Genomic DNA, 25,004 nt, shown 5'->3' on the forward strand with positions numbered 1-25,004 from the left:
GAGGTCGCACAGGACCGAGAAAAGTGGCGCAGTCTTGTGTTACTGGTTATATTGATAAAAGTTGGATGGTTTACGGTATTCAAGAAGTTGTGATAACATTTTGTGACATCACCGACGATCACGATATCATTCAAATTATACAATCGACCATAATGATCAACATGAAAATAAATTAGTCAAATCGTAAGTGATATATTTAATCAAGGATAATATGAGACTTAATACTTTGAAGTGCAAAGTGACCACGAGATGTCTATAATTATGTTGTAATCTGTCTAGTAGGTGTCTAAGAGATTTATGACTTAAATGCATAAAATGCTACCTAGTTTGAATGGAATATGTCAATAAAAAATAGTAAAGTTGCGAAATTTAGCTAGTTTTATTACCTATTCGAGAGTGCCTATAAATTGTGTTATTATAATGCAAAAACATATCTATTTAATGACACCTTTGATTGTATTAAACAAAATAGCCATACATTAGTATTAGCAACCATTGTTCCTTTTCAACAAAAACTTTCATAGAAATAGGGAGAAAAATTGATGGAAACGTTATTATTAAGGTCATACAATAGCGCCTTTGATGTGACAAGGTCCTAATCAATGGTCGTCGAAGTAAACATACGGTTCTTTTTGATGTTGGATGGAACTTTGTGTCAGTGAAGTCATAATGCTTTTCTAGATATTGAGTGTCGGAGCGGGGCCATGTGGTGAGTGTAAGTACGGACTTATATGTATTGATGTGGCGTTCTAATTTTAATAAGGCGTATGTCATTATGAAGCTTACGAAACTTACGTCGTTTTGAAATTAAAGTTGCATTCGTTTTTATGATTTTCTGTTTGAAAGTGGATTGTTATATCTTTCACTATTTATATCTTGTGGTTTCTGTTGTTTTATTATCGTTTGTTACAATGCAGGAAACGGCACTGAAATAATACCTACAAGCGTTAAAATATCTACATTACTAACGCAGTCAAAAATATCTAGACACCCTAAGACAATCATACCTGAATCTTTATGCGATCAGAAAGGCGCATGTGTCATCACCAGAATTGTAGGTATCTATAGGCTTAGGTGGCTGCTTACTTTGAAGCGACTTTATCATGATATACTTACGATACACCGTCTTTTGCAAGAGATTGACTAACGAGTAATATTAGAAGGCCGAGAGTATGCGAAGTCTCTTAGAAATACGAAGCAATATGCACGACTACTGCGTCCTATATGTATAGAGGCCAATTCAAACGTATTGGATATCTAATTGATGTCAGTTTGTTACCTTTGTTTGTTTGTGTGAATTAGCCTCCTATTTCTCGTTTTTCCAGGTCCGTTGTCAAGAGAATAAAAACAATGTTTTCTCTCATGAAAAATAAATATGTTGATAACTAGTGAGTGAATCGCACAATATTGTGTTTATTGGCTTATATTAATAACCGAGGGTTCGATATGTGCGCGACGAAGCGGCGTAATCGATTCGACAATCGGGGGCTTATTCATTCGATCTCAGCATTCGATTTGCAGTCGAATCGATATGAAGCATAAGTTGCGAAAATTAAGAAAATCATATACAGGTGGATTGAGTGTAATATAAAATCTAAACAAAGATTTACTTTTTAGATTTTACAAATCGTTACCTCGGAAGGTTGCAGACAGGGGCAGTGGGCGAGGCACATTTTGTCGTAAAAACGATAGCCTAAGGCCACCGCGAACCAGAGGCTGATATTATGATGATAGTAAATACTATAAGGTGTACATATGCGTGATTCTGAATCACACTTGAATGTGATGTGATTATAAAAATCACTCATAATGCCATCACATCAGAGTCCATTTTCCGAAATACCTTCAAGAAAAGAGCTTACAATCGCCATCAGCAACCTGCACTCTAGCGCCTTGGTAATAGAGGCGTTTTCAGATATTTGTGAGCACCTCGGACGCTTCGATATATCTGTTGGCGACTGTACCTATATCTTAAATCATGCCTATTTCAGACATTCAGAAGTCATTCGAAATACTTGAAGGCACCGTACAATACGAGTTTGTCCTCATGTATAGAGTTAGACCAAGCTAAATTGGCTGCGATTTTGATAACCAAGACTGTGCAAGTGTTATTTAAACGTAATAATTTCATAGACGTTTAAAAAACACTTGCACATTCTGGGCTATCAAAATCGCTGCAATCTTAGCTTGTTCTAACTCTAGTTGTTTAAATCTATTTCCACAACTATTTCTACATCTGCACACTCAATCTATTACTCTATTCAGGTTAATAATGATCCTTCCATTGTTCCCCGCACTATTGTGTAAAAGCAATGTGTTGCAAAATTACTTGTCAAGACGAACAATTCGTTTGACAGTAATGTATGGTGATGAGTGCAGCTAAGAACACACGTTATAATTTATATTTAATGAAGACGAGTGTGTGCTTCCGTGAATTACCGAGACACCGAGACACTTCTCAAATCCCTGTATGCTTCTATAAGACACTTCTGATAGAAGGAGGGATAGGACACATCAGTTACTGTCCGCGCGCGAATTCCGTGCACGGCTGAGGAATGTTAGGAATGTTGGGCGTCATGACAGAGTGGTGTCATTTTGTACGTAAGTATGGGCGCGGCGCACACCCCCCACTTCCTCGACCTCCGAATGCACGGAATTGGCGCGCGGATAATACTTGACAGTTGAGAGTTTTTTTATCATGCTCCTGCAAGCAGGCAAACAAGCAGACAAATCCCGTGATGGTATTACCGCCGCCCATGGACACCTGCTACACCAGAGGGATCGCATCGGTCCGAATGTTAAATTATTTTATTTCAGTCACACCTTACCAAGGGTTACCCAAAATCGGAGCACAGCTTCCAAACGTGACCGTACTTCCAAATTAAACCCCCAAACTAGTATAGTTGGCGTAAATAATAGTGAACATTAATAACACTGTTGACTTGAATACGTACAATAAACCGGAGTTAATTGTACGCCACAATGCCTCAATCACAAGACGCGATTCCTAACTGAATTAAGGGATAGTTGAGACAGGCACAGAAGGCTAGATGTATTCAAGATGTTTCCCCTCAATATTCCTTCACTGGATGTGGATGACAAAGCCAAAGGACTTTTCTTCTTGTCTTGTCTTTTACTTTGGTATTAATGGATAAGTAAAAGAAAAGTGGGATAAGTGGCGTACTCGAAAAAAGGCCTAGGCTCAGCAGTGGGCAATAAAAGGCTGATATGACGATGATGAAAAGAAAAGTGTAATGAAATTGCAATTAAATTAAACATTATACTTTTAAAACATCGAATATCGCTGGCAAAACTCTATGTACCTATATCGTAAAATTTATATCCAGGACAACATAAATTAGTTGCTGTTTATCCATTTGACTTTTAAGAAATCGCTTTCGACAATGACAAGTATGATTTTTCAATGTTAACTTGATTTCGTGATCGCGTTCATCGTAGCCAAGGCTACTGTCAACAAGTGCGAGTCGGACTCGCCTACCGACGGATCCATACTTTTTAATATTTGTTGTTATAGCAGCAACAGAAATACATCATCTGTGAAAATTTCAACTGTCTAGCTATCACGGTTTATGAGATACAACCTGGTGACAGACAGACGGTCAGTGGAGTATTAGTAATAGGGTCCCGTGCGTCCCTAGCGTGAGTCATCCTTAAAGCAGCGTTCATAAGACAGATGAGCTCTCGTAATGTTAGACAACAAGTCAAACATAAATTACACAAACCAACTACAAAACTAGAATTACATTACAATTTATAATAAGTTACCGGATGAATTTTAAGGGGGAAAAAATACAACATTTAAGAAAATGAGGAAAGCTTGGCTGTGTGAGAAATGTTTCTACAGTATGGGCCAGTTTCTTAATAGATAAGTTAATATAATATGCGTGGAATTAGGCTAGTTTAATTAAATTTGTATGCCCGTTTGTAGGCACAATGTAGAGATCCTATGTACTTACATATTGCAAATAGTTTTAAGACCTCTTTGTAAACCCACTATTAACAAATAAATGATAAATCAATAAATCAAAACCTCACCAACGTCTACTGTATTTCTGTGTTAACACGCAGACGGCGTTAGCACAATCCCACACCATCAACCATTACTAACCCTTTCAGACATCACAATTTGCGGTGGTTTGTCAAACCGGTAATGTTTAGTTTCAACACGTCGTTTTGGCCAGATACCATTCACATCGCAACCACACGACTCAAAAACTAGCGAACGTTTAAGACGAGTATGAGACTGCCTTTGAAATCAAATCAAAAATAATCAATTTTACAATATCTTACAGACTAACAGATACAATAATTATAACCTTAGATAACTAACAATCATTTAGGCAACACAACGGTTTTTTGCTGCGTCAAGTTCCATTGAAAAGGAGATGAGAGGTATCAACTAATAGGAGATCACTTATAGGGATAAGTTCGCCTTTGTACCTCTATTTCTGTAAATTTTATGTAAACCTGTGTTGTGTACAATAAAGTAATTACTACTTCTACTAATAGCGTTGGTTGTAATCCAGCGGAGCGGAGAAGAGATGTGGATTACAACCAAAGCTATTGGTTGATTCCTCTCATCTCCGCTTATCTCCGCCTCAGTGGAAACACAAGCCTAAGCTGCTCTAAGATATTGGTGATTACCAAATTTTGTGAGACAGCGCACGTATATTAGCTATGTCTAGCTTGAACACCAGAGTGACGTGCGGATCGGCATCCAATGTGAAAACACTGAAAACCAAGGTAGCCTCAGAAAAGCATAACGCAGCATCTTACGTAAGCGAACAACTCGCGAACGCGAAGCGAAGCGGCGCGGCGCGGCGGGTCTACGGCGTTCGCGTTCGCAACGAAATCGCTCACGTAGGAGACACTTCTATCGATATCAAAGGATTGATTCACCCCGCATCGCATCGCTTCGCATTCGCGTGTTGTTCGCCTACGTAGTACGCTGCCTTAAAGCTTATTACTGAAGGGATTATGAATATTATTATGAGTATTAGGTAGTTGTTACTAACCTGACGCCTGAGTGATGCTGTAGCCTAGATGACAAAAGCGATGAAAAGTCACCTGATATTTCCACACATTACCTATGATTCGGTTTGCGCTTCTTTAAACGATTGACACTTGTTACGTTTCTCAAATGAATGCTCTCGCGCAGGAAAAATTTACATTCTGTCTGCGGTTGTAATTTCATTGTGATGTACTCTAATATTGTGTTTGTGGTCGCGTATACGGTCTGATTAAAGTGCTGGCTAAAGACATTGCTTAACAAAAGAGTTAAGTTTAAACACGTTAAAATGGGCATTACATGTAGGTACTTGGGCAAACGAGCATAAGAAGAATAGTTTATAAAAAAAGTTGAATACTTTTGGCAATATTTGAAAAAGAACATTATAAAATACAGCTAATTTCAAAACTTGACAAACCTTAACCACACTCATCATTGGCCTTAACGTCTGTTGCAGACGATTTATGGTGTAACACCGGAGAGACACCGTTTTTGATGGCTAAGGTAATATAATATTAAACAGTACACAACTTAAAACTATTCCGAATTTAATGATTGACCTAACTTGATTGATTGATTTAATTTAATGTAACAAAACATTATATTAGCTACTTAATTTTTACAAAAAGATTCTAGCCTTGGTCACTCTAGCTTATGTATATGTTACGGGTAATGTTAGAAGGTTAATTAAACTCAAGTTTACCCTGGTATAAATAGTATTACCTTTTGGGTAAAGTCCGAAAATTTAAACAACATTAAACTGTATTCGGCGTTTGCCCGTACATATCTAGGTCTAGCCAACACTGGCTGGGTAATGTTAGGTGTTGCATCATCACTTCTGACATTACCCTCCCAGTGTAATGTTGGGTAGACCTAGATATACCCAGTAATACTAGGTATACCCAGGTAAACTTAAGTTCACTTAAAACATTACCTACCCGTACATATATATACCTAAAAATACATCTATTTTAGTTTAATATTCTGTAAAGAAAACCATGTCGTCTGAAACAGATAAGTATATCAGAAAATAGCTATTTCCGAGGCAGGCGAGGGGCATCTTAAACTAATATACAATACCGCATTAATCCGTGAGCAGTAAGCCACGATGTCAGCAGTCTGCGTCCCCTGAGACGACGACGTCTCCAATTTCCCCTTAAACATCGCCCGAGATGTAGGAATAACGGAGGTTGACTCACAGGGGAGGAAAGTCCACATTTACGGTCAAGTACAAAAACAAAATTCTAAACGAAAATAGGTTGGCAAATGATAACGGTTATTGACAAACATTAGGTTACTGTTATCAAAGAAAACGCGTTGTTGGTAATAGTATAGTACGTAGCGATTTCTTAAACTGCTGAATTGGTAATCTTGCAAATTGGTGATATTGCGAATTTGATTTAGATTGCTTGCGCAAAATATAGTTTGTTGTATAGCATCTTCGTTAATCCGTGGTTCCCTCGATCGCAGCGAATACTCCAGAGATTTGACAATAATTCTCGATAGCTCCTCTGTCTCAATGAATACCAAGTTTTAGACCCTCCATGCATCTCTCAAACGTTTCCAATTTAGACTTATCATTCGCTTACTATTGCAGAAGCTTAAGATATTGCTTCGAACAAGTCCTCATCAAATTATAGCTTAAAGGTATCATAGATAAATAACGAAATTTTACAGTATTAATTGATCTCCCAAAATTAACAGAGATTCACAAAGGTCCCATTGAAAGCCCCTTTTCACTGATTTCACTCTTTAATCTCCTAAACAAAACTTGGAAGCGTAACAGGATTGTCTGGCCGTTCATTTACTTAACAAATTATTCTTTGTCGAACGGAAGAGAAGGCTTTGAATCCATTAATTCCCTGATGGGGTCACAAAGAGGTGGTACGAATTAAAATAATGTATTCTACGACTTCAATGGGGAGCCCTCCGTCCGGCGCCGTTATTACTAGAATAATATATTTAAATCAGAGTCTGCTTTCAGAGGAAGATGTCTCGCTTTGTGAGTACCGAATAAGTGATCACGTACGACGCCATTAGGATGTGTTTTATGTGCAAATTATAGGCTACCATTTTTAATCTCGGATTTCGACGGAGCGCGGGAACAATTTGTGTTCGTTAGAAAAGTTTTAATACGGTCACATTGTGGGTGGAAAAGCCTACATCGCGCGCTCATTAATTGGAAAACCTTTAGACAACCGTATGCACAAACAGCGAATTAATCCGCTACCAAAAGGGAACTACCCTCTGTTAACCGATGATTTACAACATCATGATCACCCCATCCGCGATATTTCGGAACAAACATAGCGATGTTATACCCGTGTTTATTTTGAAGCGTAATATGTCCTGTTCCACTTTGATGTCGTGAAATCGCTTCTGTGTTTTGTCAGTGACCCAAGGACTTACAACTATTTTGTCTCGTGGTGAAATTTGAATTTTATTATGTTGGGATTTAGATTTATAGTCGAGTATTTGGTGGGGTGTCGGAGCGCCATGTGGGTATCATCGTATGGAATTATTGCGTATGGTCGGTCGCATTTTGTTTGGCAGCATGAATGGTTCATTATGCCGGGATACTTTGAGGGCACAGATAATATTTGCGATGTACTGTATTGTTTATGATTTAGACAATTGTTTGTGTTTCGTCAAAGGATGTTCACTTATTCTAAATAGAAGGGGTCCTTATAGTAAACAATGTGACATCGTTTGAAATTTTATAGGAAATGAATACAGTTCTTTTAATTTACGGCTGCATCTGTTTTAGTTTATCATCTCGTAAAGTTTGATTGTTATTTTATGGGGTTTCTTGTAGTTTAGGGAGTACAATTGAAAATGTGATCAGTTTCAGTCGGTGCCCCTTGAACTACTAGAGCAAATCGGGTGAGTCAAGTGTACTCACAACTAAGTTTCTTGGAGGGAGCTCGGCTTCAGCCAATTATTGTGCTCGAGTGTATCTCGGTTTCCGATTACTTTATTCCATGTTTTAAGAACTTTAAAGGAAAAACATTGAGATAGTTTGGGGCAACAGGTATTTAGTATATTTTCTTGTTCGGTACAGATTCCATTAATTGTAAAATAGGGTAGAGTAGACTGTAAACTAGGAATAGTCAAAGTACCTAATAAAATTTGTACAATTAGATAAATAACATTCCACTTGATTACTGTTTTATATTGACTTCGTCTTTTATATTATCGTCCTTAATATAGAGTAGTATCTCATTTAGTACAAATAGTAATTTGACTGATTTGTGTCCAGACTTTTCTATACAAACTTGACCATAAGTATCCTCAAAAGCTAATAACTTAACCAAACATAACATACCTACAGCAATATATTCAGGCCCAATAAAGTTACCAATAACACTCATTAGTCAACAAACAGAAACAAAAATACCTTGTATTATGACAGTCCACATGAGATGTCTTGAAATGCTAGGTAATACGCTCGACATCGATTCCATGTTTTATTCATAAGATAGAGCTGAACCTTCCTTCAAAAACCGTTTTTTTATGTGACTAAGAAACAGTTTATTTGTATGGATAAATATCTAAGTACCTACTATTTATAGAAAACGGTGAAACTAATATCATCATCGTTGCTCTTGTCGGTGGAGTAATCGCCAATCTGATGGCTTAACTGATTATCGCCTAACTGATGTGATCTGTATAATAATTCAATATTATTATGGAATAATATTAACAACAATACATTTTGCTCTGATAATTAGCTTAAGATAATATATATGTACATATTATTCACCATTCATGAGTGCTTGTTGCTAGGCCTACATGAATAAAGTATATTTGAATTTGAACTTGAATAGTTTATTTTCTTGTGCCAGTCCTTTAATTTCCTCATACGACGATATTTTTTATTTGGCTGAGATAAGTAATTCTAGGTTTCCCTTCTTCTCTTGTCTTTACAATCCTGCCTTCCTGGTTCCAGGATGTTTAGGAAATTAATATATGTACTCGAATTACTAACGACCTATTCTAAAGATTGTTACCTACCTGACCGATCCTACACTTGGAAAATACAATACATTATGGCACAAAACTACTCCTCTACGTTACTCCGCTTTAGTTGACATGACGCGATTTACACGACAAAACTTACGAAACCGTTTTTCATAACGTTTCTTTTATTACGATTTAAAAACTTACGTTATCATAAGACCGCTAGCCACTTCTGTGAATAATTTGGCGAAAACATTATTTTTAGGGCAGCGTTTGTCCTTGGGTAAAAGAGAGTCTTTGGGTAAAAGGCTAAAACTGAACTGCTGACATTTTGCTGACTTAAGCGACTGGTAAATATCAAATGATATTTCGTACATAAGTTCCGAAAAACTTATTGGTACGAGCCGGCGGGGTTTGAAATAAAATGAAATGAAATATTAATTTGCTTAAAAAAGTTTAATTTTTTTCCCCTTTTTTTCTCACAAGTGTGATGAAAATCATTGTCTCCCACGGGTGGTACAGGGATTACGTTCTCATGTTAATTCGGCCCTCGCCTTCGGCTTCGGGCTAAATTCTTGTTTACCGCCCTTTATATACAATGTATCTACTCTTACTTTGACGACCGATCTGGCCTAGTGGGTAGTGACCCTGCCTGTGAAGCCGATGGTCTGGGTTCGAATCCCGGTAAGGGCATTTATTTGTGTGATGAGCACAGATATTTGTTCCTGAGTCATGGGTGTTTTCTATGTATTTAAGTATCAATATTATATATATCGTTGTCTGAGTACCCATAACACAAGCCTCCTTGGGCTTACCGTGGGACTTAGTCAATCTGTGTAAGAATGACCTATAATATTTATTTATTTACTTTGGTTTCACTGTAAAAACACTCATCCCTGTTTCCATAACATTAACTCCAGCAACAGTGTTCCTAGATTTCCCTACAATTTGCCTGAACTCACTGCAATTTCAACATGCCCGCGGACAATGCTCTCATCAGACGCTCTTGTTTAGACAGTGAGGCCAATTCGGACGTACATTTAAACATCTAAATGATGTCATTTTGTTCTCATTCGCCTGTGGTTGTGTACGGACAAGAACGAGTGAAATGCACACACGTATGATAATTTAAATGACATCATTTCGAATTGGTCTCAGAATCTACGCGCAACCCAATTTTTAGAACCCTGTCACCCCAATTAAAGGGCAACAGAAATGAAGGCTTAAATGAGACAGTTACCTTTCAAAAGAAGGGTTTAGGTTAACAGGTTTAAAAAAACTAGTATCCATTCTGTTCCATAGGTTGAGGGTAGCGATTGACCGTTTGTTGTGGAGATCATTGGGGGAGGCCTTTGTCCAGCAGTGGACGTCTTTTTCGATTCTGTTGCCATTCGGCTGTAAAAATGTACACCATTTCGAGGTTTGTCAAGAGTACGAGGTTCTTAAAATGGAAATGTTTTTAAAGGTAACGCGTATATAAGTTGCAAACGTCCATATTAGGCTACGTCCACCGCTTATTGTCAGACAGGCTGTATCCTTCTTTGTCACCGATGTGTTGAAAAAAACTCTTCCGTACCAATGATGGGAATATGTATCTCTATGACTTGATTTTGAATACCAATAAGTAGGTACGTAGGTACAAGAATCACTTATGAAAATTCAGTACAAGTAACAATAAAATAAGCAACGTAAAATCCAGTAAGCATGCAACAAATAAAAAGCACTTGAAAAATTCAAACGAACCCAATAAAATCCGTCGGAGGCTACAATGAGAAATAAAAATTAAATAGAAAATATTGTACAAGCCAGTAGGTAATTGAATGAAGGAACCTGCCCGGGAAAACGGGAATTTCTCGACTCGTAACTGAATTATTTTTATTTCTATAATAAGTTTATTCACAATAAGTTGAAAGGAGGAAAGCTATTTAAAGGCTTTTGTATGTTGTTGATGTTCAAAGATTCGCCAATCTACTTGGTGTGGGTGAATTAATAGGAAACTGTTGTGCGCTTGTTTTGAAAGGTTTCTACAAATCTTGATTGACATTATTAGTCGTATTGATGATATTCTTACAAGTAGATAGGAAGATGGGAAAGTTTACCAACTGAAAGAAGGCCGCCAGGCACCGCGACAACTGGAGGAAGATTGTGGAGGAGGCCAAGACCCACAAATGGTTGAAGCGCCAACAAAAGTAAGAAGTAAGAGTCACGTCATTCTAAACTATTAAACTAATTTGAAAATATATTGTTAGGGTTCCGTAACCAAAGGGTAAAAACGGGACCCTATTACTAAGACTCCGCTGTCCGTCTGTCTGTCTGTCACCAGGCTGTATCTCATGAACCGTGATAGTTAGACAGTTGAAATTTTCACAGATGATGTATTTATGTTGCCGCTATAACAACAAATACTAAAAAGTACGGAACCCTCGGTGCGCGAGTCCGACTCGCACTTGGCCGGTTTTTATTTTCTATTGAAAATATATCCTTCGTGAAACAGTTTTATTTTAACGTGATAATATGTCAATATTCGAAATTTTGTTAAATCAAATTAATTGTATGTATGAATAAAAATAAACCATGTTGTACCTATATATCTATTCACAAAAGTTAATTTACTCATAATTTTACTGACACCCATGACTGTTGACAGACTGTACATTTGTGCGAACTTTAACCTCTGAAATTTCAATCAAATAGTACGTAAGGTTAATAACAATAATAGGTTTCTTGTTTTAAAAATCTAAATACTCATTAATATTGTCTTCGGTTACCGCGATAGTTACTCATGAAATAAAACTATGAAAACGGATTATATCGCGTATATTGAATTTATAATACATCCCGACGTTTCGAACTCTTTACAGCGTTCGTGGTCAACGGGTGACTGAGGAAAAATTACAAAATGCAAAAATACCCACATACTAAAATAATGAACAATCATAGACTACAAACTTTAAGGCTGGTTGTACATGCAAAATCGGTTCATAAGGCTAGTTATACACTATAATTATTTTTCAAGTAAAGATATATATATATACGCGATAAAAATAAACTATGCCGGCTCCAACCCTACACCACGGACCCGAGAAGATTTAATTCCCTCCTAAATTGTAGGAGGGTATCCCAATATGGGACCGGCAACAAACTCGGCGGGACACATCTTTTCAAAACATCAGAATGTCCAGCATCATCCAACACTACGGTCTCACAGTCTATGTCTCGCTTGCTCCTTTATCAGGTGGACTACAGGATCCCAAGCTGGTGGTAGAGAAAAGCCATCTTCCCTATTAAAGTTTGGATATTTCTTAATCTCAATGGCCTCGCGCAGCATTCTGGGTATGTAACGCTTCTCCTTGGCAAGAACCAGAGGCTTATCAAACTTGATTGAGTGATTGGCTTTATCCATGACATGCTCACAGACAGCAGACCTAGGTCGACGGTGCTTGACATCAGCTATGTGTTCCTTCACCCGAGTGGAAATGCTCCGTTTCGTCTGCCCGACATATGATAGGCCACACTCACAGTCCAGCCTGTACACTCCTGCAGTCTGTAGAGGGGTATTGCATTTTACAGGCCTCAGGAATTGTGACATCTTCTTCATTGGCTTGAAATATGTTTTTACTTGAAATATGATAATGAAGAAGATGTCACAATTCCTGAGGCCTGTAAAATGCAATACCCCTCTACAGACTGCAGGAGTGTACAGGCTGGACTGTGAGTGTGGCCTATCATATGTCGGGCAGACGAAACGGAGCATTTCCACTCGGGTGAAGGAACACATAGCTGATGTCAAGCACCGTCGACCTAGGTCTGCTGTCTGTGAGCATGTCATGGATAAAGCCAATCACTCAATCAAGTTTGATAAGCCTCTGGTTCTTGCCAAGGAGAAGCGTTACATACCCAGAATGCTGCGCGAGGCCATTGAGATTAAGAAATATCCAAACTTTAATAGGGAAGATGGCTTTTCTCTACCACCAGCTTGGGATCCTGTAGTCCACCTGATAAAGGAGCAAGCGAGACATAGACTGTGAGACCGTAGTGTTGGATGATGCTGGACATTCTGATGTTTTGAAAAGATGTGTCCCGCCGAGTTTGTTGCCGGTCCCATATATTGGGATACCCTCCTACAATTTAGGAGGGAATTAAATCTTCTCGGGTCCGTGGTGTAGGGTTGGAGCCGGCATAGTTTATTTTTATCGCGTATATATATATATCTTTACTTGAAAAATAATTATAGTGTATAACTAGCCTTATGAACCGATTTTGCATGTACAACCAGCCTTAAAGTTTGTAGTCTATGATTGTTCATTATTTTAGTATGTGGGTATTTTTGCATTTTGTAATTTTTCCTCAGTCACCCGTTGACCACGAACGCTGTAAAGAGTTCGAAACGTCGGGATGTATTATAAATTCAATATACGCGATATAATCCGTTTTCATAGTTTTATTTCATAAATACTCATTAACTTTATGTTCCACCCTTAAAACAAGTCTAATTTTCCTTCAGACCGTAATTACATTTTTAACTTTCGGGAGTTCTGTAAAATAATAACTTCGCCGTCATCTCAAAAAGCGTATGACATGTGCTTTTCCCCCATTGGCCCCATTGACGGGGGGCTTAGCGAATTACAAGAAAAGTAAGGCTTTACAAATGTTTGTCAAAGATACAAAGGGTACTGGAATAGACATAGCAAAATTAACACATTAACTGCCAAGAACACGTATCTGTGTTCATTTTGTATTGGAAATGGGGCGCTTGGCACTGAGTGTTAATATACTTATTAAGAGTGAAATAGGTATACCTATGGAATAATTTAATCTTATTTCACATTTCTGTCAACAATTGATTATTTGTTCTTGGCGCAATTAAGACAGTAAGTTCAAAAAAAACTTTACGATAACAAACAACTATTTAAAACACGCTAATCACCATGTAAAATTTACATTAACTCCGTGACCTTTTAGTACATTGCACCAGTGCCGAAACATCGGGAAATCAAAACAAACACCGGTTTAAATAACTGTTATAGTTATCAAATTTTAGCTGTATTGTTATAAAATAATTTAATTTCAATGTTTATTTGCAACCAAGTAGATACAGTTTAGACACATGCAACTTAATGCTAGGTACATACATAACTACTATAGGCTTGGCAAAATAAGGTTTTAAAATACATATTCCTAATCTAGATTTAATTAGCTAAAATTATGTATTCATTCTTTCTTCCAATAGATACATAATTCATTAGTATTTTTAGGTAAAAAATTTTTTGTCTTCAAAATAAAAGATTAAAAGGTATGACACGAAATTAACTACAATTCATCATCATCATCCTGCCCTTTTCCCAACTTCATTTGGGGTCGGGCCTTCCTGTGCATCTGCGCCAGGACAATCTGTCCCGTGTTGTCAGTGGTGGGATGTTTTGGGTCTTCAGGTCTCTTTTGACAGTGGACCACCAGGAAGCCGGAGGCATAACTACAATTATGATGAATAATGGTAAAACATTTGTATAAAGCATTGGTAAAATTGTCAAAGTAATAAGATAATTCACCTTTAACAATATTACGTAATATTTTCGTATGAAAGTCCCTTCCAGTTAGTGACGGGGGTGAGATTTTCTTGCGATTGCGAGTGACAATGGAGAAAATTACCCATCGGCGAAGGCAAGTGGGCGTGCGGCGCGGGAGCATGGAGGCGGCTTCCGCTTATAATAATTATTTATTTCAGGAATAGACCCTCTGGTCTGCTCTCTGGTGGTATGCTTATAGAACTACATATACCCATCGACATGTTTAATTTATGTAATCTAAAATGTGACAAATTTCACCAAGTTTTTATTTTTTGCACCGAGTTGTTACGCGAACATTTTTGCTTCACGTTGCCTAGCGGAGTTTGTTACGCGTGGCAAACCAAATTGTTTGATCAGTTATCATTATGATGACGTAAAGCCGTTGAAGCTAAACGCTGGTTCCAATATAGTAGGTATGGGCTTCTAAACCTTTGTATTTTTTTCTTTAGTAGGTAGCTAACGAAAGATTTTTAGTTTCAGAGTAGATTTTTTTATAAAGTTCAAAATACACCACTTTGGATAAATTTGTGTTGGCTGGAGTAAAATGTCTTAATATATAATTTTAAAGCATTCTGCCAGTCAAAATCAATACATAAAAACAACTTAAAATTACCATTAACCTAAACAAACAGAAGTACAATTTGGAAAACCTTAATATCTACTTTCAAACATTACAAAAATCTTAACCTAAACTAGAAACTAACAAACACAAAAACTATTCACAACATTCGCCCCGCGCCCCTCCAGACGGAAAGAAGCCCATCACGCTCGCCGCGTTGCCACGTTAAACATCGATGGACAACCTTTGCATAAGGAACGACCCGGACCGTAGCGAGGGTCATGACCACTCTCATTTTGGATTAGAATTGTAAAACAGAATCCTCCTCCATACAACAGAGCCGCCCCAGCGCCCCGACATTACGATTATTCCGCAAACAATACGGTTAATATCGCGCGACAATGCTCAATCACCGGTGAGGACCGTCAGGACTTGTTCTGATGTTCTTTGTTCTAATCACCGGCTTACCGGACTTAGAACAAATTATAGACTTGCTCCCCAAAATCCTGCCTTTGTCTGAACTTCCAAAATTTCTATTGAGATGGATATTTTCGTTTCCATTTAGGTAAAGAACAGAAATATCTTGTGACGTTATATTTGCAAAGCTCGTCTAGCTAGGGAAAACTGACTTCTCGGGACAGTTAGCTGGTAGGTTAAGACCTACTTCACTGTTTGAGATGAAGTTATGACAGGTCATTAAGAGGTACCTAATAGTGGAACATTATGTATTTCTAATATTTCATACCAATTGAAATCAGAGTACTTACCTAGTCGGCTCATAAGTTCTGTCATATACATAGTATCAAATAAAATCAAAAGTTTAAGTTTATTCCGTATAATTTGTACAGCGTTTGAAAGCTTTTAAACTAGAGAATCTAAATGTATAACATTTATTCAAAATGACCGCCATAATTATCTACACAGGCTTGAAGTCTTCGTGGCCAGTCGTCAATGGATTCACGCACCACTTTCATGTCGATATTGGCCACTGCCGTAGCAAGAGATTATTTCAGCGAGTCTAGATTTGCATGAGGTTTTGAGCACACCTTTTCCTCTAAATACTGCCATATTTTATAGTCTAAAGGATTAAGATCTGGGCTAGAGGAGGGCCAATCTTCATGCCGTATAAAGTCGATTTTATTGGAGGCGAGCCAGGCTTGTGTAGACTTTGCCTTATGGGCTGGAGCAGAGTCCTGCTGGAAAACCCAATGCTGGTTTAGAAACATCGCATGGGATAGTGGTTTCACAATATTAGTCCACACCGTGTCTTGGTACACTTTGGCACTAGTTTTTACTCCTTTCTCACAAAAATGCATACTAGTGACGCCCGCATAAGAAACTCCCAGCCAAACCATCACAGATGAAGGGTGATGACCTCTTTGAATACGGGGAATGCTATTAGACGCTTCTTTACTATTGCGAGCGTACACTCTATCATTTTGTTTATTACAGTTTTCTTCTATGTCAAAAATTTTCTCGTCCGAAAACAGTATACAACGGTGCTTATTTTTAGCGTACTTCTTCAATAAAGCTTTAGATCTTTTAAGCCTTAAAGCTTTAAGCCGACCATTGAGAAGATGGCCAGTTTTTCGTTTATAAGCACGAAGTCTCAGGTCTTGATTAAGCACTGTTTTCACCGTGTTTTTGCTCAAACCCATCTGGAGGGCCATAACTTTTTGTTTCCTAGCGGGATTTCTGGCAATGCGTGCCCTAATTGCTTGTACAACCGCTGGAGTCCTAGCTGTACGCGGACGACCGCTTCTTTTCTTGTCATTTAAACTAGAGACCTCACTGTATCTTTCTATGGTACGATACACAAATCTTAGAGAGAATTTTAAATTTTCAAGTAGCTTAAAAATTTTAGTCGGCGAGTGACCACAACGATATAGTGCAATTATTGCGGTACGGCTATCTTTAAGCGTCCACTCCATGTTGAAGAAAACAGAAAATTGCAAAATTATACTACTCAAATATTTAATAAAGATTCGAAATTCAAATGCAGAACGGTTTTTGTTTTAGGAGTTCCAAATTTAAATTTTAAAGGCCAGTGACAGAACTTATGAGCCGACTAGGTATATATACTTTAATAAATAAATAAAAAGCCCATTTATTCCATAACCAACTTAAGCTATACGTACACGAAAAAAATATAAATATACAGTTATAATTTTAAACTAATCAATTAACATAAAATCATTAATTGGATATAATAATAATAATAATAATAAAATACTTTATTGTGCACTACAAAGAAAAATACATGTTACAAACAATGACAGGACATAAGTGAGTAGGTAACAACAGGACATATGTATGTATTTAAAACTAAGTAGGTTTGGACCCCTCTCAGGTAAAGGCCTCCTCCAAATTATGCCATTTCGCTCTGTCTTGAGCTACTTCTTGCCATTTCTTTACTTTCCGTTGTAATTCGTCTGCCCAACGAGTGTTTGGTTTGCCACGACTTCTTGTTCCCTTTGGCCACAGCGTGACGATCTTAGTCCATTTATATATACTTACATTAACATTTATCAGTCACAATAAAAACGTGAAATCTTGCCTATAATTCGATTCTGTGCCCCGTATAGAGTTCAATGGGGCACAGGGCACAGCTGACTTTAATATGGAGGGGCGTAACAATGAACGAAACGCAAATTGTTCTCCCCTAAGGTGTTAGCATTTTTGCTACTGTGATTGCGTGTTAATTGTTTTTCTGATGTAGTTAATTAGTTTTATTGTTTGTTATGTTTATGAGGGTTAATTATCGTAGCACGGATAATATGTAGGTAGTTAAAACGGTCATAATAATTGTTACTAATGTTTCATAATCACACTTGTATGTTATCTATTGTAACGGTTGAAAGTTTTATAAGATTTTGAAGTAAAACTTCCTTACGCGCGACTAGAGGGTAGCAGATTTTTTTTCTGACGGAAGTAACGCACAATAGGGCACACTTTAGTCATCGTCAAAGAAGTTTTACTTCAATCGCGCGTAAAGATTACACGCACACCCTTTTTTTTTAAAGATTGAATTTTATTTTTTTAATCGATCTAGCACATATACAGGTAACAGCAGAAGTTGCTAGACAGGCAAGGTGCTTGAAATAATCTAAACAAAACTTAATTGTTATAAGTATAAGTCAAGTGGGTTTTTACTGTAATAATCCAAAGTTCTTGTAAGAACCTCGTTGCAGTTGCAATCTAAAAGCCGGCCAATCACGAACTAGTTAAATTCAGCATATAGACATCCGGCAAAATTAATGGAGTCACCGTGGACAGGACAGTTCGTCTTAACGAAGATCCTTCAATCTATTAGTCGAAGGAAATTGCACACCCGTCTTACGTATTTACTTGCTGATTGGGCAGTAGCTGTGCTTAATACTTGCCACACTTGCTAGTAGACAAGTCGCTTGACTTGACTAACAGAGGGGAGGGAAGGGACAGTTTATGTTAGCGGCTATAAGGTGAAAAATAACCTAAAATATATAATTTTCGGTATGGTAAAATGAAAATAGGGGGCAGTTACAAAGTCTGTCCGGCTGTTTTCCTCTACAGGTTACATTTCTTTATCAATTCTCGTCAAATTATGTTGAGTAGCCTGTTCGAATTGTTTGATAAATATAGTCTGTCAAGTCATTTCCGTCAGTAGGAAAAAGCGGCAAATTTAAAAAAATTTGGCGCGAAAGGTTTTCGTCCCATGGATTTTTTTAAATACGCGCCTTATTCTACTGACAAAGTTCTTTGACCGGCTATATATGGATTTTTTTCAGAATTGGATTTTTTTCTAAATTTCGGACCCGCATGGGTTCGCGAGGTCTCAGAGCCACTAGTACATACATACATACATATAATCACGCCTATTTCCCGGAGGGGTAGGCAGAGACGACCGATTTTCACTTGCTACGATCCTGACATACCACCACTAGTGCTTATAATAAAACTAGTTACTTTACATAATTTCATTTGAAAACTTCAACAAAACAACCAAACTGAAAATCTAAACAACTCTAATTTCGTTCAATAACAGAGTTGTCAATTTTCCCGCCAATCCGCCATATTGTTGGCACCGCGTGACGTCATTGTGCCCCTAATGGGACGGAAATTAATAGTAACTAGTGATTTCTTAGCACTATTACCTTTGTACTCTACATATTAAGGTAGAAATTCGCTTAGCTTTGTTGGTTATTGGTTGCAATATTGAGTTTGAAGTAGTGACGCTTGCTTTGTTAAATATTTTGTCTTAATTATGAACGCAGAGAGTTTAATTTCGATTGTTATGTTTAAATATTTGGAACTGAGAATTGATATTGCCGAATTTTATTGTTTGATAACATTTTTTTTTGTGCATAACTAGACGGTGATTTGATACTTGATGAGATGATCAGAACTGAAATCGTAATGAACTTTTAGGTATATTTCGTTACATTAGCAAAAGAAAGATTTATCTTCTCTTAAAGAGACATATGTATTTAAACCTTTTTTTTATATTAAGTAAAAAAATTAACATACAGATACGTCTGCGAGCGATACTCTAAATTTTATATTAAAGGAAGGATTAGCTCAATTGGTTAAGAGCAACGCACGGATGGCGGAGGTTGCGGGTTCAAGTCCTGCCGCAAGCGTAACTTTTTCCATTTTTTTCCTTTAATATAAAATTTAAATAACATTTTTCGCCTTATAGGTAGATACATTAATTAAAATATTCATTTCATGTTCTTCTTCCTGCCCTTATCCCACGTTATGTGGGATCTCTATCGTAAGTATACCTTTTCCAAGTCCACGAACACCATGTGTCTGTATTTTTCGCACAGTTGGTGAAGTGCAAATATGGCGTCCGTAGTTCCCCGGCCCGGCATAAACCCAAATTGGTTCTGTGTTACCTCACCTTCTTCTCATTCGTCTCGCTACCACTTTTTCCCATATCTTCATACTATGTGACATGAGCTTTATTCCCCGATAGTTGTTGCAATTCTGTGCTTCACCCTTATTCTTAAAAATGGGCACTAGTGAACTGTTGCTCCATTCATCAGGGATTCCCTCTTCTTGCAACAACTTTTATTAAAGAATAAAGTCAGCCACTTACATCCCTCCGCTTTCTGAAACATCCATACTTCCACAGGTATACCATCTGGCCCAACCGCTTTCCCATTCTTCATCCTTCCATTGCCATCTTTACTTCTTTTACACTGATCTCTTTCACCATACCAATGTTACTTCTAGCATTTTCTAGTTATATTTATTTCAAACTCGATCGTATTTTATTGTAAATAATTACGTTACAATGAATATTGTTTATTTCAGTGCACTGACGTAAACAGACTAATGTTATCATAATAATCGTCTGGATTGTTATCGTTTATCGTATTTATGTATTATATAATTAAAATTAGCAGTTCGTTAGTAACAATACGATTACCTAGTTTTATGTAACATGTACCTATCTATGTTCTTATTTTAAAATATAATTCCCAGAAACTCAAAATTATTTTGTAATTTGAGACTGGGAACAATTTTACAAAAACAAAAAAGAAGGGAGTGGAGTGACATCCTTTTTGGGTCATTCAAACCGCATAGTTTGTTGCCCTGATAGACCGATACTACCGATAGTAACTTTTTAATCGGAGGTCCAGGTTCCAACTCCGAACCCTGCTCGTACCAATTGAGTGTTTGTGTATTATATATTTTTTTTATGGAAAACTCGGACTATCTAGTCTATGGGAAGCTTTATAGAATAACGGTGACCCTCGTGAAAGGCAACAGGCTGTAGTTCTCCCTTAACGAAATCGACTTGTCGACGTCGGCTAATATAATGTGCGGAATTGTGTTAGGGGTTGCGAGGGAAATTTTACCTTGTAGTTTTTTTGTGCTTTGTACTGTACAGGCGGCTCGAGGTAGATTTTGTCTACGCTTTATTTTGATTATTCTGCGCTTTCTTTTAAATTACTAACTGATTTGAAATTGACCCTTGTTATACCGTGGATAGTGACAATGACAACATAGGTACTTATTTATTTTTATTTATTTATTTAAACTTTATTTCTTTATTATTATGTCAATAATGATGAAATTGATAATTACACATTTATTATCACAAAACAGAGAATTTACACATTTATTATTGTACGTTCTGTAAGTTTGTCTATATATCTAATTCGAATTTTCCACTCATTTACTCTAAGGTTAGCTGGAAGAGATCCCTTATAAGGATAAGCTCGCCTTTGTACTTAAATATGAATTTCATGTTAACAATTTTTTTTGTACATTAAAGTAATTTACTAGTCTACAGAGATTAAACAAAATCTAAACCTAAATGAGCCTGAGGCACTTTAAGCTTTATTGCACAAAGATGTTATGTACTAATGGCGGACTTAACGCCAAAAATCATTCTCTACCAGTCAACCATATAGGGCCAAACAGAAACACTAAGATGGTGCAAGGAGAAACGAACAATCCAGTAACGACAATTGACAAATACATTTCAAACATCAAATATATCGGAGCGGCTCAAAATTATCTGAACATGCACTTTTAAAAAAAGAGGCTGTGTTCATTTGTGGAAAAACTTGGCCGCTCCTATAATACAGCACAGCGCGGCAGGACAGCGTATGTCATTCCAGATATAGAGCAGAGCCCAACTGGGGAAGTACCTCCACCTTACAGAAAACCGCAGCCAAATAACACTAGACCCTACTCATAGTGTTGTGTTCCTGCCGGTAAGTAAGGTTGCCAGAGCTCAACGAGGGAGAGGAGTGTTAGGGTCGGCAACGCGCGTGTAATATCTCCGGTGTTGCAGGCGTCCATAGGCTACGGTAACTGCTTACCATCAGGCGGGCCGTATGCTTAATTGCCACCGACGTGGTATAAAGAAAAAATATATATATCCGATGGCGACTGTACTTTTAGCATCTAGATAAGAAACGAAGTGAAACTCGTTATTTGTACTTCGTTTATCCAATTTGCGAAGTGCAGGAACTTCGCAGACGCTCGTTCTGATTTGAACAAATAAACTGTTAAAGTTGATTACCTAGATAACAATGAAACATAGCTATACTTACACTTGACTTATATTGACCGGGATATAGACCGTGAATATCGGGAGCTCACAAATAATACAAGAGGTAATCATGGTCAATATAAGTCTAGTGAAACTAACCGTGAATCATTCAAATCTCTAATTATACTTACACTTACCTGCTCGTACAGTAAGTATATTATACATATTTATTATAATACCTATATGTATAAATTTTTTTTTGAATCCAATCCAACCGACCGATGTACTTCTTTCTGTATCTCAGAAAGTAAAAATGATACATATAATTACCAAAGTCAGCTTATTAGAAAGAAAAGGCGCTGTTTTTACCCGCATTAGTATTTTTGTATATTAAAATGGTTTCCAATAAAATTTGTTTTTGGAATTCTAGTCAACATTTATTTTATTTAACATTAAGGTATATACGCCTTGTACGATTATGTTCACGTGTCGTCTTCTAGATTCAACAGACAAAGGTAAATAAACTAGTTGGTTAACCCACACTAAAACAAACGTCAAACAGTCTCACCTAAACGTCACGCCCCAGCCTCGTACATAGAGGACACCTTAAGTCCAAAGGCAGTGCAATTAGCAAGGCTCAATTAGAAGCTTTAACGAAGCGAGTTTGAGACTCCCCCACACTTCAACTCCAAAATATCCTAACTCCCATTACACTACATAACCTATAAGCCCTTTTGGAACTGCCAGTAATCCAAAAGTAAAGGTCGTAAGCGTATATCGGCTATGAGTAAACGTAAACCGTTTTGGGGATCACAGTGTGGGGAAACGTTTGACATCTGACCCGGGTTTTAGATAAGCGTTTGAACGATATGCTTGCGTTTGTAATCAAGCCATCTTGACTGATTGCGGATAAGTAGATTTGGTGGATTGTCTTTGGCTGTTTGTAGTGATAGTTAATTCGGATTTGCTGGTCTTAGGTACCAATTAATCAGTACCTAAGACGAAGCCTGCTTTACCACAGATCAGAGCATCCCTACATTCAACTTAAGAAGGAGGCCAATTCGAACGTACATTTTGATATCTAAATAATGTCATTTTGTTATCATTTGCGCGTGCATTTCGCTCGTACTTGTTCGTACATGTATCATCGCGAGCGAAGCGCACAGGCGAATAAAAACTAAATTATATCATTTATATATTAAAATTTAAGTTCGAATTCGGCCTCCATGTCAACATTAAGTTTGTGTTTTGAACAGCCAAAATTTTACAGTTACATACGAAAACTTAATGAATATATTGAGGAGTCAAGGCCCGGGCAGATGAAAAATTAAGACTTTGGCAATGTGGTCATACTTTATATTTGAAACTACACACATTGAACTAACCAATTCCTTCTCCATCTTTCCAGAAACATGTCATCTAAACGAAAGTCACCTCCGTCGAAATTGCAAGAAGGTGCTGCCGACACGGACAAGCCCGAAGCCGGCCCGGCTCCCCTGGACTTTCCGGATACCCAGGAGGACGACCAGACCTACTACAAGTTCTCCCCAAGTTCTTCCATCAGAAGTTCCATCAGTGAGGAGGATCAGTTCGAAGAAGAAAGACCGAGCAAGAAACAAAGATTCGAGCAAAGCTTAGAAATGACAAATAATCTTCTAGTCCCCTCCTCTTTTTTAAGTCTTCATCAAGTCAATGATCTTCAAGCTAGACGCCGCGGTTCCTCCGAATGTAGCAGTCCTGGGGCTGAAGCTAAATTGGGTCTTTGCAATAATAACAATTCATTGCTTAATCACAATAGCGCGCTGTCGCTCGGGAACCCGCATAAGCGGTCGATGGATGACGTGCTGAAGAGGTTAACGTCTAAAATGAACAATAGTACGATTAAAGAGGAGAAGAGGCCTACGCCGTCAACTACGCCTGTTAAGCAGAACAAGTAAGTTGAGCTTATTTTATTTGCAGGTACCTACCTACTACTAGGTACTGTTTTAGAGTGTTTGATTTACGAAAGCAAAAAAGAATTTGATACATATAGCTCAGGACAAATCTTGCACCAGGTTTTTATGAGTCTACCTTATACACTGCGTATTTAAATTGTCCGATAAGTATATGTAGGTAATTGGTCCGATACAAAAATTCTGATGCGTTCGTTCTTAGTACATACACATACAAGTTTCCATTACCTAAAAGACAGACTAACGAACTGTTTTCCAATGTTATTATCATCGCATTGTATCAACACTGCCTACCTTCATCTTTAGGTGACCGTAGAAAATAAGATACTCGTCTTACACCAAGCAAGACTTATCCTACGGAACTTTGGACAAAATTCATACAGTAACAAACCACTGATCTAAGATAATAAAACCAGGTTACTCCGCAATTACAGTTATCTAACGACCAACAATGATAGACTAATTGATTTGCACATTATCAGTCACATTCGTATCCGTGTTATCCGGTGTTTTGTCTCGCTTTGTTTATAATTACGCGCCATCTAGGAAGTAAGTCATTCGGTCGTTATTCTGAATAACGACTTGATTATTACATGTTTAATGAATGGTAATATATAACATTTAAAACCTTTGCGCTTTACACACATATCATCATAATACAAATTCTTATCTCTTTGACATCAATGCAAACTTATTATGTAATTGTCTCATGAAATAAATAATCTAATCTAATCTCTTAAATCACATTTATAATCGGGTCTATCGCGAATTTATTTTGTTACCTTTATTTACCGACGTTTCGACACAGGTTTCACTGGTCGTGGTCGCGACTAACTGACGTCCCAGCAAAATGTCGAAACAGAGATTAATTTGTGTGACTACCCGACGAAAAGTGTATAAAAAAGTTTGGGTTAGACAACACATTTTCAAACCACCCACTACACAT

General features: G+C 37.4%; 1 protein-coding gene across 2 annotated transcripts in view; it reads left to right on the forward strand.

The window, feature by feature from the left end:
• Positions 1 to 25,004, forward strand: part of LOC134747262 (transcription factor egl-13) — a 279,811-nt gene that overhangs the window by 146,592 nt on the left and 108,215 nt on the right. For both annotated transcript variants that reach the window (XM_063681877.1, XM_063681876.1), the window contains exon 2: positions 23,515 to 24,039. In XM_063681877.1, the coding sequence (XP_063537947.1) occupies positions 23,519 to 24,039 (521 nt within the window). In that variant the 5' untranslated portion in view covers positions 23,515 to 23,518. The remainder of the gene's footprint in view (positions 1 to 23,514; positions 24,040 to 25,004) is intronic.

This window comes from Cydia strobilella, chromosome 14 (genome assembly GCF_947568885.1).
Source record: "Cydia strobilella chromosome 14, ilCydStro3.1, whole genome shotgun sequence".
Lineage (NCBI taxonomy): Eukaryota > Metazoa > Arthropoda > Insecta > Lepidoptera > Tortricidae > Cydia > Cydia strobilella.